The sequence below is a fragment of the Dipteris shenzhenensis genome, chromosome 1 (assembly GCF_047967505.1).
Source record: "Dipteris shenzhenensis isolate YYH24624 ecotype China chromosome 1, Dip_SZ_1.0, whole genome shotgun sequence".
Lineage (NCBI taxonomy): Eukaryota > Viridiplantae > Streptophyta > Polypodiopsida > Gleicheniales > Dipteridaceae > Dipteris > Dipteris shenzhenensis.
In genome coordinates, this window is record NC_141596.1 from 46,011,428 (window position 1) to 46,034,283 (window position 22,856).

At 46.0% G+C, this 22,856-nt stretch overlaps 1 protein-coding gene across 1 annotated transcript in view; it reads left to right on the plus strand.

Moving 5' to 3' along the window:
* Window positions 1-16,866, plus strand: part of LOC147905931 (ribokinase-like) — a 78,555-nt gene extending 61,689 nt beyond the window's left edge. The window contains exons 3-5 of the mRNA XM_087382331.1: window positions 6,081-6,266; window positions 16,343-16,538; window positions 16,657-16,866. Coding sequence (XP_087238457.1) covers window positions 6,081-6,266; window positions 16,343-16,538; window positions 16,657-16,748 — 474 coding nt within the window. The 3' untranslated portion in view covers window positions 16,749-16,866. The remainder of the gene's footprint in view (window positions 1-6,080; window positions 6,267-16,342; window positions 16,539-16,656) is intronic.
* The last annotated feature ends 5,990 nt before the right edge of the window (window positions 16,867-22,856 follow it).

Sequence of the window (22,856 nt, forward strand, 5' to 3'; positions counted from 1 at the left end):
TCCCTCTAGGATGTTCCCTTCACTCCTTTCAGAGCTGCTCATGCCTCAGTAGACACGTCTTAGGAGATTCTGGCTAGCATTGCAGCTTGGCATATTTGGAGAGCTAGGTGTACAGAAGCTATGGAGGGTATCCAGGTCTATGGCCAGTATTTGGACCGACACAGTACACACTTTGATGGCCATATGGGCGAGCATGCAGGGATCTTCTAGAGCAACCACTGCCAGGAGAGTTACTTTTTTCAGAGTTTGGAGAGGATCTCCTTTCTTCTTTGAGTCTCCCTCAGGGTTGAGGTGGCATTTTCAGCCTCCGCCTTGGTTTTTTATTAGCTCATTTTGAACTGTTTTTTCCTCATGCATTGCATGATGTACTCCTGCATTTGAGCTTGCTCTTGCAGTTTTCATGCATACTTAATGAAGTAATTTTCTTGAAAAAAAATAAAAAAGAGGCTCATGTCTCAGCATGGATGCATGACCAACTCATCGTTCTAGGAAACCAATGCATCACCATCCTGGAGCTCATATGCCAAGCTTGATAACTAGACCCTATCAATGCCAATACATGGCTCCCACAGTACATCCCCATCTTGACTCCAGGGACTCATGAGGGACATGAAGTCACACACAAAAAAAAAAAACATCATTCTAGGAGGACTATCCAAGGCAAAGAACCTTATTAACTTAACACACATCATTTATTTCATTCATTTTTTGGAAACAACCCAGGGCAAAGTACCCAAATATTACTAACCATTATCTATTACTTTGGATAGATCATGCAAAACAATAGATAAAGCTTGTCGGTCAGGTCTAGTAGATGTGACGTAAAGATTCTCGAACTTGGCTTTGATTTCCGTGGCTGAAGCAGTGGGGTCAAAGTAACGAAGTAATTTGTTATCCAACCTCATACCGATACAAGCCAATGCTTTCTCCCTACATGATATGACTTCTCCACGAGGACGAGCCTCCATGGTACCAAATCGATCTAAGGTAGTGAAGTGGTGGACTAGTAGCTCCCACAGCTAGAAATCCAACGGGCAGAAGTGGTAGATGGAGCAGCAAATCGGGGGCACCAATCAAGGCAGTTGGCAGCTGCAAATGGTACTTCAATTGATGTAGTAGATGGAAGTGCGCACGGGAATTAGCAGCAGGTTTGGGCGTGCATCCCGAGGCTAGAAGCAGCTGCAAATGGCGCGGTAATCAAGGCTGAAGCAGCTATTGTTGGCGGCAGTCTTGAGGCTGATGGCAAGGGCAGGAGCGTGAGCAGCAGTCCCGAGGGTAGCAGCTCCAAGGCGGACGGGCAGGTACAACTATACGGACAGCTTGGTAGAAGCGTACGGAGGGCTGGTACAACAGATCAGTAGGCCTGTTGTACGGCGCACCAGCCCGTACAGCCTGTATCGCTGTATGGGCTGGCTGTACGGCTGATTTGCACCTGATGGTGAGGCTAAAGGAGCGGCCGAATGCGAGGCATAGGTCTGGAAGGTGTAGCTGATGGAAGGGAGGCTCTACCTTGGAGGAGAGGGGAGCTTCCATTTGCGGGCTTCTCTCATGCTCTAGGTAGAGGAAGAAGAAGGGGAAGGTAGGAAGGGAGGTAGGGTGGACTAGGGAGAGAGATAGTGATACTCAAAGAGAGACTTAATGAAATGGAAATAAAATGACTAAAGCAATGAACAAAATGAAAGTACTCACATGTAGACGAAAGAGCTTGTACCTTGATACTTGATTGATTTGACACTAGACAAGTACAACTCTTATATAGAGCACACACACACATATGAACACCAATGCATATTGGGTAACTCCCAATGTGACACGTGGCATCCATAGGACACACTAGACTAGAACTCACACTTAAACTCACTAGAACACACCAAACTGACTCATCTTGACGCCATTTCCTAACACTCTTGAGTCGAATATCTCCTCATCATGTAGCTGCATGCCCGCTAGACCGATAAGGAAATAGCCCAATGCCGCCATTGTGAACAAAAAACAAAAAAGAGGCCCTCCATCATGAACAAAAAATAGAAAAGGGGCCAAGGGGCAGCGCCTCTTCACTGGGGAGGAGAGAGAGAGAGAGAGCCTCCTCCTTGTGACCTAAAATCAACATCTAGCTGGAGTTGCTTACATAAACAACAGAAATCCTCATACCCACTGGTTCAAGAAGTTTATGGTCCCCTCCAAGAAGACCCAATGGGTCTTTCAGGGCTGCTATTGCCAAGATATCTAGTTGTCCCTTTTTCTCAGAGGGGTTACTATAGGATTGAGATGGCATTTTCAGCCTTCGTCCTGGTTTTTTGGTTGACTAGAGCCCTACCTTTCAGTTTATTTTCATGCTATGCATGATGTATTTCTTGCCATGATTTCTGCTCCTTGGGGGGTTTTATTCCATACTTAATAGAAGTCTTTTTTCATGAAATGTCTTGTTTAGGTATCCTAGGGGGCCTACAAGTGCAAAGAAGAGGGGATGAAGGACAATGATTGTTTGTTTTCAACAACATTCAAAGTTATTGTTTCCATTATGTTGTTGTCATCATACGTGCATGTTTTGTATGTACGGCCTTACCCTTTCTTTAAAAGGTCCTTGGAAAACAATTTACATGGACTATCAAATGTTACCTCTGGGAGCCAAGATTCCTTGATAGAGGTGGGGGATCCTAAAAATGAGCTCTTGACATCAAGCTACAACAGAGTCTAAGAAGTCATAAAAGGGAAGAAGCAACAAGACACTAGGTTGATTGAGTCACGTCAATTGCCGGAAGAGGAACTAAACAAGAGTCCAGAGAAAGAGACTCCCTCAGGTCTTGGAGAATGTAACTCTAAACCTATAGGGCAGGCTGACACCCATGAAATACTCTGAAAAAACTGACTGTCTCTTGGAGAATGTAACTCTAAACCTATAGGGCAGGCTGACACCCATGAAATGCTCTGAAAAAACTGTCTGTCTGTCTGTCTGTAAGGGATGCACAAGGCCTAATGCAGAAAGAAACTCTGGATCTGATAGGGGAGCATGAAAATTGAGCACGTGGAGAAGAGGGAGGGACTGCCTTGATCAAGTTGCAAAAACTGAGTCTTGCACCAAATGTCAAACCTGGTTGATTCAGTCACATCGATTGCTGGAAGAGGAACTAAAGTGGAGTCCCATTTCCCATGAAATACTCTGGAAAAACTGTGCTAGGAATTGTTTGTAAGGAATGCACAAGGCCTAATGCAGAAAGAAACTCTGGAGCTGAGAATAGAGTGGAGCATGAACCTCAAAAAGAGGTAACCTCTGAAGTAGGAGGCACTCAAGATTCCATGTCAAGCAATGGGGGTTGCGTGAGTTGATGGGGAGAGGGAGGGGCTTCCTTGATTGAGCAGCAAGAACTGAGTCTGCCAAACGAAGATCAGGTCAAGGGGCTCTTCCACTGTTCTTTTGGCGCCGGCATTGTTTCTGAGAACGAGAATGAAGTAGGGGTGGATCATCCTATATTTGATGCCAGGTTTTGGGCAAAGAGGAAGGTTCTCCCACTTTTTTGACATTGATGAAAACAATGAGAGAAGGCTTACTGACGAGGCCAGTCACCTGATGAGGTGAAGGCAGAGAACAAGGCAAGTGTCCCTACAGAGATGGAAGGGTGATCATCTTAGACGGGAGTGAGAACAGCTCATTGACTATGACCTTGAGGATGTCCAAGTGTAAGAGAACTACATTATAATCGATGATGGATCTTTAAAATTTCATGGGCATTACCTACCTGAGCCTCCAAATAGAGCATTGATCTGGGAGACTTCATAGGTAACAAGATGGAGCAAATAAAGTTTTCCTGGTTTCTTGATCTAACTAGATCGGGTTTCTTGATCTAACAATTCTCACTCTAATGAAGTAAGGGTTTGAGTTGGTGACTGCCCAGGATGATCTAGTGAATACTCTTTTTTACAATGTGATTGATGTACTGGCATCACATGAGATGAGTCCAAGTCTCTAAGAATTTAGACAGCATAAGGCTAACTGAGGGCTGAGGTATACTCCCAAAAAGGGAGAGGATTCAGAGCAAGGACCCATTGTGTCTAATCTCAAGATTCTAGCTGAAATCAGGAGAAGTCTCTACTTAAAAGACGTGAGAAAGTATTGGGTCACTCTCTAACTGCTGAGTCAGACAGTTCAGATGTTGGGAGTCATTGCTGTGACATTGATGTTGCGGGTGGTTTGTAGCTACTGATGCCTCTGGGGTGGTGTCATACAAACCTGCATATTTTCCCTCGAAACTCCCTCCTACACCACCTGTGTAAGCAAACGACTGTAGCTATCAGCTTCTCTTTAGCAGAAAACTACTGCGCACGATTTGCGCTCCAGAGTCCAAACCCCCTTCTACTCTACCTGTGTAAGAAAACAGCTGTAACTAGCAACTTCTCTTATGTAGCAAATTTCAATCATGGAGTGGGGTACAAGATGTTTTGGATAGGCTAAAGTAGGAAACCTAGATTCCAATCATGGCTTTGGGCCAGTCACTGGTGGAAGAAGATCTCCTACTACTTTTCTCTAGTGGTGCATGGAGGCCTTTCCATAGGTCCTTGGATTCCACATATCAGTGTGGCACAATCGGGGCTGAGGAGATGATCTCACACTGCTTATGGAGCGGCCCCTCAGCTCTGGAGATGTAGCAATGTCAACTCCATATCATCTCATCACATATCTCTGTATGTTTAAATTGAGCCTTCTTAATTTGTTCTTTACCCTTTGACATATTCTCTGCAAATTGGTCAGCAGCAAGAACCCTTCCCTCAATTTACATGAATACATCTGGAAGGGTTTGATCATTCATAATTTTGAAGGGAGACTTGTTTGGTAGATATATGAGTAGAAGGTTGTAAGCAGCCTGTAGTCAAGGCAAGTAACCTAATGATAGCTCTATTGGAACTAATATATTATGCTTGACAAACAATATAAGATCAGCTATCTGTGAGCTCACCGATAAGAAGAAGCAGATACTGGCTGCTTTGCAGCCTGCTTCTAGCTCACTTCAATGATAGGGGAGCAGGTGCAGGTGATGGACTACACAAACCATCGAATTCCTCAATTTGTGAGAATGTAAAAAGGTGCTTGCAAGCCAGGCCATGCAGAATCTCAGACTTGCTCTGAGGTCTTCCCATGCACCCGGATATGTCATAGTATCAAGTCGTCACTGCCTCCTAGACATCATCCTCCACCAGCTGAGAAGAGCACTGCCTGGGGGACAATGTGATGTCAGGATCTCTCAATCATCTCCCCCACTCACTAGCTAAGCAGGGATATGACCTTAAAATGGAAGGTGGTCCACCTCTCTTTGAAGCAATATTCCTTGCTGTCAAGCAGTTCCAAGTAGGAGATAGGGTTCTTCCAATGAAGAATCAAATTAGTTGAAGATCACAAAAAAATAGGTAAATCTGGCAGTGAATTATCAAACAGTTTTTCTTGTCAAAAACAGATTTTATAGTAGGCTGATATTAGCAGATTCATGGAGAATTTAGGGCACTCTTTTTTTTTTTTCAAGAAAGAAACTTCTATTAAGTAAGAGAAAAAACCCGCGAGAGCAAGCTCAAAGCGGAATACATCATGAAATCATGAGGATAAATAAAAACCCCCCTCAGAGTGAGGTGGAAAACAACCAAGGCTGAGGCTGAAAGTGCCACCTCAACCCTGTAGTAATTTAGGGCACTCTTCATGTCAGCAAATTGAAATATTATAAAGAACAATCTCCCTCATAACGTTTGATTGCATTCAGGCATCAACATAATAAATTTTATCTCAAGTGCACTGTTTCCACATCAGATTGCCAATCTCATGTAAATTCTTTTAGTGATTGTGAAATTTATAAATTAGGATTCAATCATTTGCATATTTGTTTTGTTTGGTGCTATTGGTTCACAACACCATTAGTCAAATGACCAAGGTTGGGGTTTCCAGTTGGATCAACCCAATAGTTTGATATTGACCATAGAAGTATTGTGATATGATCTGTTTTTTAAAAATTTCTCTATCTAAAGCTATCTTAGTCATTGCTCCTATGTTCAATCACTCTTTTCAAATGTGTCTGATTGCACTCATGTTATATTTGCAGATTGCCAGAAGTGCAAATGTGCCAGTTATTCTTGATGCAGGATCTCTAGAAGCACCCATTCCTGAAGACCTGTTTAAATGCATCACACTATTGAGTTCAAACGAGACACGATTGGCGCAGCTCACAAAAACACCTACAGGAAGTTTGGATGAAGTTATCCATGCTGCAAAAAAGTGCCAAGAAATGGTACTCACATCTCTTTTTTTTACTTGCTTCCTTGTGTGTGTGTGTGTGTGTGTGTGGAAATTCTTCTGGATCTTTGGTTTTCATCTGTGCATTCAGGAGTTTGATCTTTTCTTTGTTTGGGTTCGTTATTGGGCACTTTGCAGTTTGTGGATAAATAGGAATTGTAAAGTCTTTGGTGATCCAACATTTTATTTATTTTCTTTCTTCAAGCGTTCTCTGCAACAATCTTTTTGTGACTGCTTGCAGACTCACTACATCGATCATGATGTATATTTAGCATATACAGAGATTTTCAGCTGATGTAATTTCTAGCTCCTCGCTTTGAGGTGGCTTTTCTTGTTATATAAACAATCATTGCTTTCACTATTAAAAAAAAGTGTGTGTGAGCGAGAGTGAGAGCGAGAGAGAGAGAGAGAGAGAGAGAGAGAGAGAGTACGCCTAAGCCTAGGGCTAAGGACTAAGTATGGAAAACCAATATGGAATAAACTCAAGGAAGAAAGGATCAAGTCGAGAAGTTGTTCCCAAAATGAAGGCTCCTTTCAAGACAATGTATTGCCAATTCCTCTATATAGCATATATTATGAAAGCGTTGGGACATGAAAAAATAAACACATCCAATGGAGCTTCTTCAGACCATATAGGAAGAGAGAATGTGAATGTAGCTAGGAATTCTGTGAAGACAACTGTTGGGTTATTTTGGAGCTAAGTAGTGTGAGCAGGGTTCTAGTTAGTGCTCTAGTGTAAAAGGGTTATTCGGTCTAGTGTGCGCTTGGAGGGTCAAGTGACCTTTCAAATTGAGATGGTCATAATTTGATTTGTGTGTGACATCATCTATGATGTCAGTAAGATACTCTTCACTACTGATAGCATCAGTGATGATAGTGTGGGAAGATAAGGCTACCTCTAGCCTATAAAAGAGGCCATTGTACTTGCTATCAATATCAATCTGAATGAGTACTTTGCCTCACGCCTTTGCATCTCATCATGTGATCTCCTGCATTGATTCCCCTGTGATATCAGAGCTAGGTCGGATCTCATGTTTGTCTGTGCAAGTCGACACCATCTCTTAAAGGAAGATCTTCCCCGTTCCCTAGTTCTTGGCAGCACTACCGCCATCGCCATTTTTTGGCTCTATCAAGGCACAGCCATTTTGGGGCAGAACCAGATTTGCTTGATTCATTTGCTTGGCCTGCTCCTAAGCATCCATTGCGCAGCTATTTTTTACACATTGCCGGCCTATTTTCTCCTGGTGTGCAGAAAAGGCTTCTGTCTTCATACAGTTCTTCCCTAGCTGTTTACAGTAGATGCACATCAGGTAAAAATTGCTGCCATATTTTTAAGCTCTGTAACGGATGACAATTGTTGTCGTATGAGGAGTTCTATCGCCATTTTTGGATGAAGATGATATGTTAAGTCTGCTACTCTTTCTCAGCATGTTGCTGCTCTCACTGCTACAACTTCTACCACCACCTAAGAACTGATGCTGTTACTCCTAGGAGGAGTACATCTCAGATGCTCCAAACCATCACCTATCACGAAGTAGGTTAGTAATTGCTGCTGCACAACATTGTCTTCAAATCTAGCTGCCATTATTATACTTTTGTGCGCCACCTGATCCTACATTTGCTGCTTCTCTATATCTCGCTGCCATTAAAATCAGTCACCTGTTTCTAACCTGCCGATTCTTTTACCTGGCTGCTACTTGGCCGACCAGGAGTTGCAAGAAGCAACAACAAACTCAATGTTTGTTTGGAGCAATACGGGAAGTCGGGGCATACAAACCATGCAAAAGATAGGCACCTGGAGCTGGAATGCCATGTGGCAGCAACTGCAAGGTGCTTCAGACAGGACAGGTGGTTGGAGCTGCAGTAGATGTCTACGTAGGGGGAAAGACAGGTGGCTCGAACTAATGCAGGGTTGCAGGAATTCAGCCTTTGGATCAAATCGCAATTTCCAAATTTGTGGTTTTGGCAAATCTCAATTGCAGCCAGGTGCCTTTGGTGGAATCTCAATTGTAAAATGATGAGTCTATCATATTTCAATTTTCCTAGAGCATGCAAATCCCTAGAAATCTTTTTTTTTTTTTTGCAAAAAGAGACTTCTATTAAGTATCAAAGAAAAACCGTTAGAGCAAGCTCCATACAGGATACATCATGCAATGCACGAAAAGCTCAAGAGCCAAAAAGAAAGGATTGAGGCTGATAGTGCCATCTCAATCCGGTAGAAACCTTCGAGAAAAAGGGAGAACCCCTCCAAACTCGAAGAAATATAGTCCTTCTAGAAGACGATGCCGTGAAGGGCCCTGCATGCTAGCCCATATGGCTATCAAAGTGTGAACCGTGTCAGTCCAAATACCCGTGAACACCTGTGATGTGTGTATCTGGGTGCCATCCAAGGCCTCAGTACATCTGGCTCTCCAAATGTGCCAAGAGGAAATGCTAGCCAAAATCTCCCAAGAGGTGTCCACTGAAACATGAGAAGCTTTGAAGGGAGTAAGTGGTACATCCTGCAGAGAGCAGGGCTCTATCACCTGCCGGTGGACCGAGAGTGCCCAAGAAGAAGGCTCACCCTCATAAAACACCTGGGGCCCGGTCAGAGATAACCATGCGACCGAGCCCCAAGTCATGAAGAAAGGGGAAGTGTGAAAGATGCTGAGTATCCGAGCAACCCCTTTCCAAACAGTCCTCGCCTGACTGCAGTCCCAAAGGCAATGTCGCACTGACGACTCTGCAGAATGACATCGAGGACAAGTGGGATCAGCCCCAAATCGTGATCTCCACAGGTTCACTGCAATCCCTCCATGATTAGAAAACCAAAAGAAAAGAGTGATCTTTCTATTTCTGAGGGATTTCCAGAGACTCCTCCAGAAATTTCTACGCAAATCTGCGGTGATGAAGAAGCTTTCCCAATGGGGGGCTCTGGAGGGAATCCAACCCCTACTGTTCAGCTGAAATCTCCTTTCATTACCAACCGTGAAACGAAAGAAGGGAATCCCCCTCTCTCGGTGCCCATGATCTGTCCACTCCCACTCTCCTGGGTCCCACTGCAAGCACCTGATAGGTGCACCTCCATATAACCACAACCTCCAGGATCCCAAGGCCAAGAGCAGAGGGTCGGGGTCTAAGTACCACTGCAAGCCCGCTCCATGGTCCACAAAACCAGCAATCCTGACAGGCTGAAAGGCAACCTCAAGAAGAATGCCATCCTTGGATGTAGAAAGTAAACCTCCCCCCAAGACCTCGGAGAGCGATCACCTGTAAAGGAACTGATGTCCTCGAAAAAGCCCCCATCCAAGTGGTGGAAGTAATAGGCAACTCAACTGTCCATTCCACCGGGATGGCTGCATCTATCTGCTGAATCCTGCATGCTACCCCTCTGAGGTGACTCACGGACTGCAGTCTCTGATCCTCCGGTAGCCTAATAAAAGATTTCCAAGTGCCTACTGTGTAGGCGGGGCCTCTCTCCCATTTAGACCACTGCATGTAATGGGAAGTGCCTAGTGGTCTGGCATGCTCGTCAAGAATACTATCATTCCAAATGATCGGCTGCCTATCAATCTCTTCGACGGTAGAAGGTGGAATCCTTCGAAGAGTGTTCCTGAAGCTCCCCCAAGCTTTCAGGATGGCAGTCATGAGAGGAGAGGTAGGAGATCTGAGAGGGGCTGAAGTGAAAATCCAGCAAGGGCTGTCCACCCAATCATCTCCCAAGGTTGGCGTGCAAGCCTGAATGCGTCCAAAAAAGAAATCCTTCCAAGGTTCCTGCCCAGGCATGAGTCCCCTCACCACCACCTTACAAAGCAATGCCCTGCACTGCAAGTCCGGGTCAATGACATTAAGGCCCCCTTCACATGTAGGGAGAATAATGGTCTCCCAGGCCACCCTTGCTGCAACATCTGCTGTGCCATCAAGTCCACTCCATAAAAAATTCCTGATTGGTCTGATGAGCTGAGTGATGCAATCCCTAGACCGGCACCAACAAGAACACACAAACCAGGAGGTGGCCAAGAGAACCTGGTTCACTATAACAACTCTAGATGCAAGGTCGAGTTTGGCAGAGCTCCAGAAAAGGAGCTTTTTCCTTATACTTTCTAGTACTGGGGCAAACTGCTGTGCTGGAGAGATGTCCAATCCTACCTGGCATCCCAAATACCTGATAGGAACACCCCTCTAAATCCAGGAAAAACCAATGTCAACTCCCCAGCCTGGAGTGTCCTCATCACTGATCCAAAACCCAAAGGATTTATGCCAGTTAATGTGTGCCCCTGCAGCTGAGTAAAAAATATCCAAGGTTGTCCGAAAAGAATCAAGTGACTACGAAGAGGCCTTAATAAAAATAGCAGTGTCATCAGCCAACTCACAGTCAAAAAGCTCCTGCTCCTGTCTCAAGGGCAATCTCAGCCCAAAAAGCTCACCCTGAGATCTCAGAAAGATACTCATAGCTTCTGCCACAAAAAGAAAGAGGAAGGGGGCTAAAGGGCATCCCTGACGAACTGATCTGGAAATCTGAAACCTGTCACCCCTTACCCCTCCAATCAAAACCTGGCTGATCTGTAAAGGGAGGCCACCCCTCTGATCCAAGCATCTAAAAATCCAAACCGTAGAAGAGTGCCCTCAAGAAAACCCCAATCTACTTTGTCATAGGCTTTCTCGAAGTCCAAGAGTAAAACTGCTAGCCTCTGCCCACTCTGCATAGCCCACTCTGTGGCTTCCCAAAAGGAAAAGATATTATAAAAAATGCTCCTGCCATGCACAAAGCCTCTCTGAGTATCATGGATGAGGTCTAGAAGAAAAGGCTGTAATCGGATGCTGATCGCCTTGGCAAGGATTTTGTAAAGAGTGCCCAAAAGAGTGATGGGTCTCCAATGGGATACAAAATTCATGTTGCCACCTTTCGGGATAAGGTGAATGAGTCCCTCGGTCAGTGAGTCAGGCATCTCACCCGAGTCCCAAATGCCCTGCAGGGCTGAAGTAATATGATCACCTATCATATCCCAAAAGGCTATAAAAAAAGGAGTAAGACCATCGGAACCATGGCATTTGCCCTTATGAAGGGCAGAGAGAGTAGTCTTGAATTCTTTGTTGGTAAAGCGTGCATCAAGTAAGCATAACATCTCTGGGGTGACCAACACAGGTAAACTCTGCCAAACTTCACCTCTCTGGCCTGTGAGTTCGGATCTGCGGAAAGTAGGGAGGTATAGAAAGCTGTCGCTAAATGCATGACGGTTTTCGGATGGAACTGCAAAATGCCGTCAGAGTCAATAAGCTGCTTGACACTCTCTCTACTATGTCTGGGACCAAGTGTAGAGAAAAAGTGTTTATTGACTCTCGCTCCCATCTGTATCCAAAAGGACTCCCGTGCATGGAAGGCATACTCTGCTCTCTGATCAAGCAAGGTCTGCAAGTGAGCCCTTGCCGCAGCAAGGCGCTCCTGTATCCAAGCATCTGATGGTCGTTTCTGCTCCTCCCTCTGTAGGGCTGCCAATTGCCGGCGGATACCGATCTCTCGCCTGAGTACCTCACCTCGCCGAGCACTAGCAACGGAGTGATAAAAGTCGCTGATACTGGCAAGTGCTGTGGCCACATGTGAAGGACTGGCCACCCCCCTGCATATGAGAAACCCAGATCTCCAACACTGCCTCTGTGAGAGTCTCATCCGTGTATAAGGCATCGGGGATCTTGATACTGTGAGACCGTCCTCTCAGATGAGGCTCTGAGATGGACAAAATTACCGGAAAATGGTCTGAAGTGGAAACACCGGGTGCAATGCAAACTGTCCCCCCTCTATCAAGAGCCCAGTCACCCACATAGAATCTGTCAATCCGAGCATGGATGGGCATCTGCACCCTATGATTCGACCATGAAAACAAAAGTGACTGAGACTGAACAAGAAATGCATCATCTGACCAAACATCTCTGCCACTGAACCTGAACAAGAAGGCATCCCAGGCTGCTCTCTCAAGGGAGTGGATACCACCTTCTCTGCCCCCTTTCTTATCAGAAGGTGCCTCAACCATGTTGAAGTCACCTCCAATAATCCACGAATCCGCAATGTCAGCCCACGGGAGCAACTCTTTCTAAAACAAAACACGGTCCCCTCTGTTGTTCGGAGCATAAAGGTTGAGGAAACCAACCTTACGTCCGTCAATCAGAAGTAAAACCCACTGGGCCCTGGAGGGGGTTATGGTACCATGTCCAATGACCAGAGGGAGAATAGAGTCTGAAACTGAAATGCATGTACCTCCTCTGGTTCCCAAGGCAGGAAGCCAAAAAGTCCGGCCTGAGAGCAGCTTACGTGACTTGGAGCAATCTCTAATATCCAGTTTGTGTTCCTGAAGAAAAAGAATGTCTAGGGAACCACCTGAAACACCTGGATGGAGCTGATTGCTGATCAGCTGTCTGCGACGGCGATGAGGGATGCCGCCCAATCCCTGTATATTCCAACTGGCTATCCTCATCGGCGAGAGAAAGTGGGTTGGAATACCTTACCCGACCTGGTGGCGGAAAAAGAAACCTCTACCGGAGCAGACCTCCTGCCATACACACGAGGTCCAAGGGGAGGAAAGTCCACAAGTGAGAGAGAGAAGGATCTCTCAAGAGGGATGCCGATAACTGGCTCTCCAAAAGTAGAGGGTACAAAATCATCATCTGGGAGGCTAGAGAGGTCCTCCAAAGCGGAAAATGAGTTCCGCTGAGCCAGTCCTGGGGAGGGGGTACGAAGGATTCCTACCGAAGCAAGAAGAGAATGTAAAACCCCCTTCCCTCTATCCAAAGAGGGAGGCACCTGTACTGGATCCTGATCAAAAAGTGGTGCGGACGAGGTGCCAACAACCTGCGCTGCTGAGGAAGGTACAGCTTGATCCAAGGGTGGAGTCGAACAAGGCTCCTGAACAGTAGTCTCCTCCTGAGGCTCCAAGGGGGTAGCCTCCGAAGAGGTGGAGGAGTGAACTAAAGTAGAGGGCCTAGCCACGACCGTAACCCACCGTGGGCTAGAGGTGGTGCGGGGTGCCGAAGGGACTCGAGTAGCCCTAGGAGAGGGGGGAGCCCGTGTCTATGGAGCGGTAGGTCCTGCTCCAGCTATCTGTCGTAAGCTAGTACGAGCTGGTTGCTTTGTGGGCCTCTTTTTCTTCTTTGGGCAATCTCTGGCGAAGTGCCCTGAGGATCTGCAAATCCTGCACTGGTCCTACCGACCTGCAACCTCAAATCTCTGGCGGAAGAAAGACCCATCGGGTCGCTGTAGCATGATGTGGTCATCTGAAATATTGGGGTCCTGGACAATGACCCTAACCCTGGGTACCCTTCCATCCTGACCGCCTCAGCAATCGAAGAGGGCTCGCCAGGGAGAGGAGGGATCTCTGCCACCATACCAAACCTCTCGCCAATAGCTGAAAGAAGCCGGTGATAAACTGAGGGAAGACCAAGGAACCTGATGAAAACAGAAACTCCCTGCTTGTCCTCTTCTTTAGCACATGTCAAAGCAGCCATGCCTAATATTAAATGGAAGGTTGATGATGATAAGGATGATGATGATGATGATGATGACGGAGCAACTAATATTTTGCACTCCATAGGACATGCTATCCTTACACTTAAGTCGCGAGATTTACGGATCAAGCTTCTTCGACAATCTTACAAGTTGAAAGGGACCAAGATATGGATAGTTGAGGAACTTACACGAGCTCAATTGAAGAATAAGGCAACAGAATTAGCTGAAGGCTGGGCTTCTAGGAAGGATGCAGTTTCCCGTGAAGTCATAGCACTAATCAAAGAGTTTAAATCCAAACCAAAAGACTCTCAGTCGTAAACTAATGTATGGCTGATTACTCTTTCAGACTATTATGTAGGTACTCTAAATAATTGGGGTTGCTTTTGCACTCCTTGGGAGTTGCCTTGTGCCCTCCCTAAAGCAGATGTACTAGATGGTTTTTTGTTGTCCCATAGACCTATTGGTCTCCCGTGGACATAGACTTTCTTTCTTTCTTTCTTTCTCCCCGACTCCTCTCTATAGGATGTCTCATAGGTGGCGTGATGCGACTACTGTCGAGATCCTATGATGATGGTATCCCAAATTGGATGAGTGCTCTTGGGGCTTATGTCTGATTTCCTATTAACCTAGCATGCCAAAAAATGGAAGTATTGGTCTTCAACGTCTTTCAACCCCCTCCTTTCTTGTGAAGAATTCTGTAATTCTCTTGCTATCTAGGGCCATGCCCCTTAGCTGATCTCATGAGTCTAGATCTGATTTTGGTGACCTTGTGTGCAAAGAGTCTGGCGCATTTCTGGTTTGGGGTCACTAACTCTCATATTTTACATAGATGGTGACCTCCTAGATGTGGTCGCCTTCTAGTGCTAAGCTCGCCTAGATCCACTCTCTCACCTGTCTCTTCGTGGTAGTGAGGCCCACAATTCTGCCCACGACTGCCTTGTCCTGAAGTGACTGGACTGCATGCTGCACCTGTTGCTTGTCGGTTGGAGAAAGGATAACCTTAACTACTATGGGATTCGAGGGTGCTGCCATAGAGCCCCTTTGGCTAGACCAAGGGTCACCACCAAGATTTTCTTTCCCAAACAAGCACAAAAACTCCCGATGCGAAGAAGGGGAAGAGAAAAAGAAAAGACACTTGGAAGGTGGGTAGGGAAGTTGCCTCACCCCCAAGAAAGGCTAGGGAGAGCCCTTGAAGAAAGAGGCACCTCGAAGCAGCCCCTACGACCCAAACCCGAACACACCCAAGGCTTGAGGGTCGAAGGAGGAGTCGAGAAAGGGCTGGAAGGCTGCAAGGAGGTCCTTTGAAAAAGGAAGCAGGAGCAGAGAGGAGGGAATGGGGGGGAAGGAAGCGGAGGGGAAGGAGGCAGAGGGGAGGCGGGGAAGGAGGCGAAGGAAGTAGAGGGGGAGGCGGAGAAGGGGGAAGGAGAGGGGGAAGGAAGCGGAGGGGAAGGAGGCAGAGGGGAAGGAGGTAGAGAAGGGGGGTGAGAAGGAGGCAGAAAGGTGGCGGGGGAGGAGGCGGAGAAGAGGTGGGGGAGGAGGCGGAAGATGGAGGGGGAAGGAGGCGGCGGATGGCAGGGAGGAGGGAGATGGCAGGAAGGGCGGGTAACGGGAGCAGCTAGGGAGCCATAGACACTGATATTGAACAATGCTCAGTAGATAAGAAACAATAAACATGTATTGCCGCAAAGATGTAGATGACATTATGAAAAGGGTGTGCTCAATGTGCCACCATCTAGCAAATAGAGTACTGCCTAGATGTGGAACCCCTCTTCCTGGCATCTGTAAAACTCTTTCAGTCCATGTGTTCCTATAGAGCTTCAGTGGGCTTCTTAGATACCTCAGATCCATCATACCACTAAGCTTGTGGGATAATTCAACAATGTCATGGCATATTCCTACGCTCGCATAGTCCCACCTTTAAAAGATGATTCATAGATAGGTCCACCTGAAACCATTTACAACTTAGGGAGAGAGTCTACATCATGAGCCAGGGTTGCTTCATCCCATCATAGCAATTTCCAAAATGCAAGATGAGAGATCACTCACTATGTGATCGGTTTGACAACAAGACAACTGGCCTAATATACTTTCTCTAGGGGATACAGGTTGCATCCTTTCTGCTGCAACCTCTCATCTCATCCAGAGCAACCATGTTTTGACAACACTCATGAAACACATCGGATTATTGATCATGTCATTGAACTTAATAATGTTCACTTGCCATCCAGGTCAAAAAACAAAGCAGCTTTGAACTGTCAGACTCAACTATAATACAAAGTCAGACAACTCAGCCTTTTTCTCATCAGCTTAAGGGCAACCCAGCTATGAAAGAGCTTATTCAGATATATATGTACCTAAATATAGCATCCCTTTTGTATCAGTGGTTTTGAGGTGTATTATACGTCCCTTGACCCAGGGTATTACACATCTCTCTGCACAGGTAATAGTCTATAAGAAACTTGGATTTCTTGCACCTGGTTGGGCTTTTAAAGATGTTGATGAGCTTAATTTTTCTCTGATATTTTATTTATCTGACTCATTTAACATTTTTTTCAACTTCTAATCAATTCCTAAAGTTCTCATTGCACACATAGGGCATTAAGCAAGTTCTGGTGAAATTGGGTGAACAAGGATCAGTCCTGCTGACGGAAGGTGGACAAATCTTTGTGCAATCTGCTATTCCTGCTCCAAATGTAGTGGACACTACTGGAGCTGATGATACTTTTACTGCTGCTTATGCTGTAGCCCTTGTAGAGGGCCAAACACCAAAGGATGCGCTTAAGTTTGCAGGTGCATCTCATCATTCTCCTCTAGCTCTGATACCTTGTCATTACCTTTTAAATATTTTCTGCCATAGCTGATTTTTATGGATACAGAAAACCTTGAATACATCATATTTTTTCTGCAGCTGCTGCGGCATCTCTTTGCATTCGAGCCAAAGGGGGTATTTCAAGCATGCCAGAGAGGAAAATGGTGATGCAACTTTTAAACGAATTGTAACTTAAGCGTAGGACTGGAGAAAATAAATATTGGAGTGTTGATACAAAGAAAGGGGCTGGAATCTGCTGTTCTATTAGTAAAGTACTCAAGCATGTTAGGATGATATACCACCACAACACTATCAGTGGACTTCTAAGTGTAAATTTGCTACAAACCCCCTTTACTTCCTTGCTTGGGGGTTGAGGCTTGTAATGTCACAAAAGTGTAAATTGAGTTTCATACAAAACTTTTTTGGTCATGCTTATGCAATAAGTATGATAAAATTTGAAGAGAGATTGTCATTTATTGCGAAGAATTACATGCATTTTAAATTATTTGCTGCTTTTTTCCTTATATTCTAGAGTACTAAACTTTAAATAAGGATGATTTAAAGATCACCTTTTAAGACTCATGCTGAATGTCACACAATGGTTGACAGGTTGGTATGTCAGATTATTACGGACTTACCTATGATCTGTTGCTGATCATTTTGATGGAAATTTTGTATGTTGGATGGTAAGTGGTAGGGATTATTGGAACTATTTTTGTAAAGAGGGAACCATCAGAATCATGCTTCAAAAAAATTATAGAATATCAGCTATGTGCGAGGGCCCTGACAAAAAAGAGAGACCAGCTTCTTTGCAGCTTGCTTATCAAGATTCCAGCTCACTACTGCCTAATGTAGTGCCTAAGGTAACCCAGGAGTAGGTGCTGGCAAACAATGTTTATACAGTTAAGAAAATACTTAATAGTCATGCCTTGCATAACCATTGATGATGGTCGTGTTCTACTACTTTGTCGAGCACAAGGTTTATATGATATTCAGCCAAATATTGACAAGAGTGGCAACATGTCAAATCTGTTCTCTCGCCAGAAGGTTGTAATGCGGGTGCCATGTAGATGTGATATTGAAAGCGAAATCCCATCCCGTTGCTCTCTCACACTCCTGAAGCTTGAGTCCAAAGCTCCTCGCTGCTCCTCTGGATTGTGTCTGCCACCTAGGTATCCCAACCACCTGCTTGGGGGCTCTCTGGCTGCTGCCAAATCTCTACTATGGCGTGTTGCACCGCATCCTCCTAAAGCAAATCATCTAGGACATGGACCCCCTTTATGAAAAGGGAGTGATCTAACATCGTCATCTGTGCCAAAATACTCCTGGCCCCCCCTTTGTGCAGTGCCCAATCTCCACATAGAATCCTTCAAGTCGCTCTAGTAGACCATTATGCCACTGTTGACCAAAGGAGAAGCGAAGACTACTAGAAGTCTGCAGAGCTCAACCTCCCTACATGGGTCATGACCAATTAACTGTGAGATGAACTACTCCCACTGAACTATTCCCACATGCTCCTCTAAGCCATAGGCATCGCTAAGGAGGAGGCTCCGCCTCCTCAAACTCTAGATTGTTGAAGTCACCTCCACAACAATCCAAGAGTTGATATATGGGAGGCTCTCGGTAATTGCCTCTAGAAAGAAGGGTGATGTTGTCTACAAGCAGGGGCATACACATTCAAGATCTTGATCTTGGAGTCACCCTACCCATAAATTGATCCACACTGCACACCTTATAATAAGCTCGCCTTGGTCAAATACCTCTGGGCCAAAGCTTGGGATATTGAAATGTAAACCCCTCCACTCTTGCCCACTATCAGAGACCACACCTCAAGGTCTCCTTGGGAGGAAACGGTGCCGTCATCTAATGTCTGATGTTAAAAACAAGTGCTCTTGTATCAAGGGAAAATCTATTGCCTGTCCCACCAGACGCTCCTGTCAAAGAATCAACTATTTGCAGTTGCTGCTTTACATGTTCTAGCTCCCCATGGTCCAACTCATTTGGGGGGGGGGGGCTATGAACAAGGCCCTCCTATGTGTGGCCCTCCTATGTGTGGAAGTCTATGTAACAACTGTGGAATTTTGAGTTTTTGGGGGGGCTTGGAAGGTGACTAGTCCATGTTTGTGCAACGACACGCTGAAGGCATGACTTGGGTTCAAGGCCCTACCTTTAGTGCCCACTACATCAACCAAGAACGCACACCTAGTTGATTAGTGCATCGGCTTAGTGGCCAGTGTGCAGTACCTTTGAGCTGCATTTTTGTCTCTAGGTGAACCATCATCGTTGATGCAAGGCCCAAATCTCTCTTGTTGGGAGAAAATGCCAACTAGAAGTTAGTTGTGTCTCCATGCGTGATCTACAACTCCTTTCCCTACTAACCCATCCAAATACTCCATCATCTTGAACATCTAATCCTCATCATTAAATCAAAGAGAATGGGGGTCTATTGCTCCTCACCCAAGGACACAAAGTTGAAGCCCCAGAAAGGTCAGATCGGGCTTCCAACTACGATGATGGAGCCCCCTTTCCGGGGTTGCAATATCAAGACAGACGCCCTCAATGTAAGTAGGTAGTTGTCTGGGACGTCCAGATAATTCTAGGGCCCCTATTGCCCTAAACAAGGCTTTGGCCCTCTAGTCATCAGGAAAGGGGATGGCTCATATGCCTACTCAAGGGGGGCCCGTCCAGAACTCGAGAGGAAGAGGTTTGAGACTAGGATGACAAGGTTGAGCTTTGCCCCATTGGCCTCAATAGAGGCAGGCGCTCTGCGACTAGCGAAGTAGAAGCAGGGGGACGGGAGGCAGAAATGGGGCTTCGGAGGGGAGAGCCGAAGGAGAGGTTGTGACAACGGGAAAGGCGGGGGGGGAGAGGAGACAGAGGGATGGTGGAGGAATTGATAGTGAGGGTGATCTCACGCCTCATGGCGGTGGCATTTGGGGGGCAAACATGGATTCGTAGAAGAGATCGAAGGGGTGGAATATGGAGGGGCAGCGGGGAAATAGGATCCAGCGGCAGAGGTAGGGATGCGGGGTGGAATATGGAGGGACGACGGGGAAATAGGATCCAGCGGCAGAGGTAGGGATGTGGGTGGGGAGGTGGGAAGGGGTACCTCCCCTAAACCCAAACTTGGAGCGGAGTCAAGGACCGGGCAAGAACCTTAAGGCATGGTCAGGAGAACCAAGACTACCATGAGATTGAAGAAGACATCCCCCTCTAATGTCAAGGGCTGTCCTACGGAGGCTCCCTCCGCTCCTCGTGCGACATGGGAGCTTATGAGAGGCCCATGTTGAGAGTTCATGCTCAACATCATGTGATCATGTGTGCATAGCACCATCACGTGATCATATGTGCATAGCACTAACCTTATAGAGTGCTATAAAGGAAAGGGTTAGATCCCCTAACCCTAACCCTAAAAGGGTTTGTATATATTCTATTTTTTCAACTAAATCTAGTGTACAGTTAGTCATTTGTGGTGTGCTCTCTAGCTATGCTCTCTCTCCTCATCTCCACTCTTCTCCTATCCCCTCTTCATATTTTGTCATGTTATCAGAGCATGGTTCTGCCTTCCGTTGAGGCGCCATCCTTCTTGTGAGAGTGAGAGAGATTATGAGATTGACAGTTCTCTTGAGTGTTCTCCGCAAGAGTCACTTCCGGTGAGAGATCTTCATCCATCCATTTGAAAGAAATTTCCGTCTACACTTGCATGAGAGATTTCCGTTCATCTCTTCTTCTTAGGGAGAGAAAGTGAGTTTTCTGAGATTTTTTGTGACTTGAATCATTTTTCTGAGCGAGATATTGAGAGAGACTCTTCACAAAGTTGTCTTGCCTAAAGCTCAAGAGGCAGCCACCCTCGACTCTCCAACAAGCCGCTCTAAGTCGGCTGACAGCACCGTATGAAGGCTGAAAATCAAGCTCCAAAGAGCTCTTAGCTCTATTGCCAGCTGCCATCAACAAGCTCATACAAGCTTTCCTCAACTGGCAGTGCTCCATAACAATAGCACAAGCGAGCTCCCAGCCTCCACAAAGGCAATGCCACAGCCTTCAACGAGGGGCGCACCAACCTACGTCTCCATCCGAATGTCTAAGCCACAAGCTTCATGGTGGCTTCTCTCTGCCTGCGCTCCAGCTTCGCTCCAGCACCTGCTCTATCTCCAAGTATCTCTGCAGCTAGCCCACGCACGGGGCAACGACCAACTCCCAACAACGCCTTCACAACCAGCCTCTTCAACGAGCAACCACCTCATCAGCCTCTGCCAAAGAGCTCGCCACTCTGGCTCCCACTACAGGCACCTCCCACCGCTCCATTGAGCCACACAACCAATGGGTCTTCTTCATCTCAATAGCAGCTCCATAGCTCCAGCAGCATCGGCTAGCAGGTGGTAGGGTAAGCCCATCCTTGGGCTTGGCCACAAAGCTGACACATGGCAAACCTTATCTGCCATGTCACCCTTGCCAGCTCAGTAGGACACGTCATCACCGACAGCCACGTTAGTAGTCCACGTCATCAGTGCCACGTCAGTAGCCATGTCACCTCTGCTACATCAGCACTGCTACCTCAGCTATCCAGTCAGCATTGACCCTTGCCAGGCACACACAGTGCTTCACAGTAACTTCATGTGACCACTCCTGCCACCTCAGCACAGAGCTTCACTGGCACACCTCTTGCTAAGCACAGTGCCACATCATCATAGCATGTGGCTCACAGTGACACATCATCATTGAGCACATTTGCACTCCTTTTGCCCCTCCACCTAGATCAAGTCATATCTCTTGATCTAGGAAGAATTTGAGGGCGCTCCAAAAAGGAAAGTCGCTCGTTTTTTCGTGCTCTACGCGCTCGTCACATCACGCACACATTTTGGCGTAAGTTACACTCACATTTGAGCCTCGTCGACAAAACCACTTCCTTCACGCACATTTGCCTCTACATCGACGCATCTGACCCAGCACTTAAAAAGAACAAAAGAAAAGGAATTATTTACTGTTCTTTCATCGATCGACGGTTGGTCTAGATCTAGATCAGAGTAGACTAGATCACCATAGAGGGGACGCTTTGAATTTCCCCAAGTTGCCAATCTAAGCCATGCCCGAAATTCTCGACTAGTGCCTACTCGGAGTTAGTCCATACGCTCACATATGGTTTCACATCTTTACATTACCTGAAACCTTACGTTCATCACTTCAGTGAGCAGACTTCAGAGCTCAGAGGCATTGCAGATTATTTCAGTGGGCAGATAGCATTTTATTTCACACACACATGCCACCATTGTAAATCCTATTCAGCTATCTCACGGCATCGTGTACATCATTTCAGCCTTGTAAAGCCTCTTGGCTATTCTCGGCATCATTGCCACAAGCCTTGTAATACATATCAGATTTTATATATTGCAGTTCTATCTTCACCGACGGTACAGAGATTTTACTTGGCATATTTAGTGTATTTGCAGTTGATTCATACAGAGATTTTCACGACACTTGAGTACATTTCTTGCACCATGACGACTAGCAACCTCAATCTGGAGGCATCTGCTAAGTTAGACAACTCCAATTACGGTACATGGAAATACCGAATGGAGACCATTCTTGTGCTTCAGGACAAATGGGAGTATGTCGATGGGTCTACACCTAGACCATTGGACAATCTAGCCACCAGTAGCTCTACTCCATCTATTGTCATAGCACCAGCAACGGAATCTACATCTACACAAATAGTTTTCACACCAGTAGCAGATCCTGCCATTGCTCGAGCTCAAGCAAAATGGGATAAGAAAGACAAGTATGCCTATCACCTGATCAAGCAGAATGTGCACGATGTCATGCTAGGACAGCTCAACACAGTCAAGACATCAAAAGAAGCATGGGATATGTTCGAAGCTCTCTACGAGTCCAAGAACACATCCAGGATTCTCACCCTGAGAAACCAGATCAACCAGAGTTTCCGCAACAGCATTGAAACCGATCATGCTTATGTACTCCGCATCAAAGACTACAACAATCAACTTGCAACAGCAGGAGAGTATGAACCCCACAGAAATGGTTCAAGTAATCCTGAATGGACTAGGAGAGGGATACGAGAATCTAGTCTAGAGTAGTGCCATCCAACGGCAAATTCCAACACTAGAAGAACTTCAGTCAGTTCTACTTGGTGAAGAACTCAGGACTCAGGCCATTTAAGCACGTAAAGGTCATTGTAATGATCAGGCATTCACAGCTTCAGATAGAAGCAGAGGGAGAGGCAAAGGCAAAGGTAGAGGTAGATCATACAAAAAAAGTGGTCATCATCAGCAATAAAATCAAAG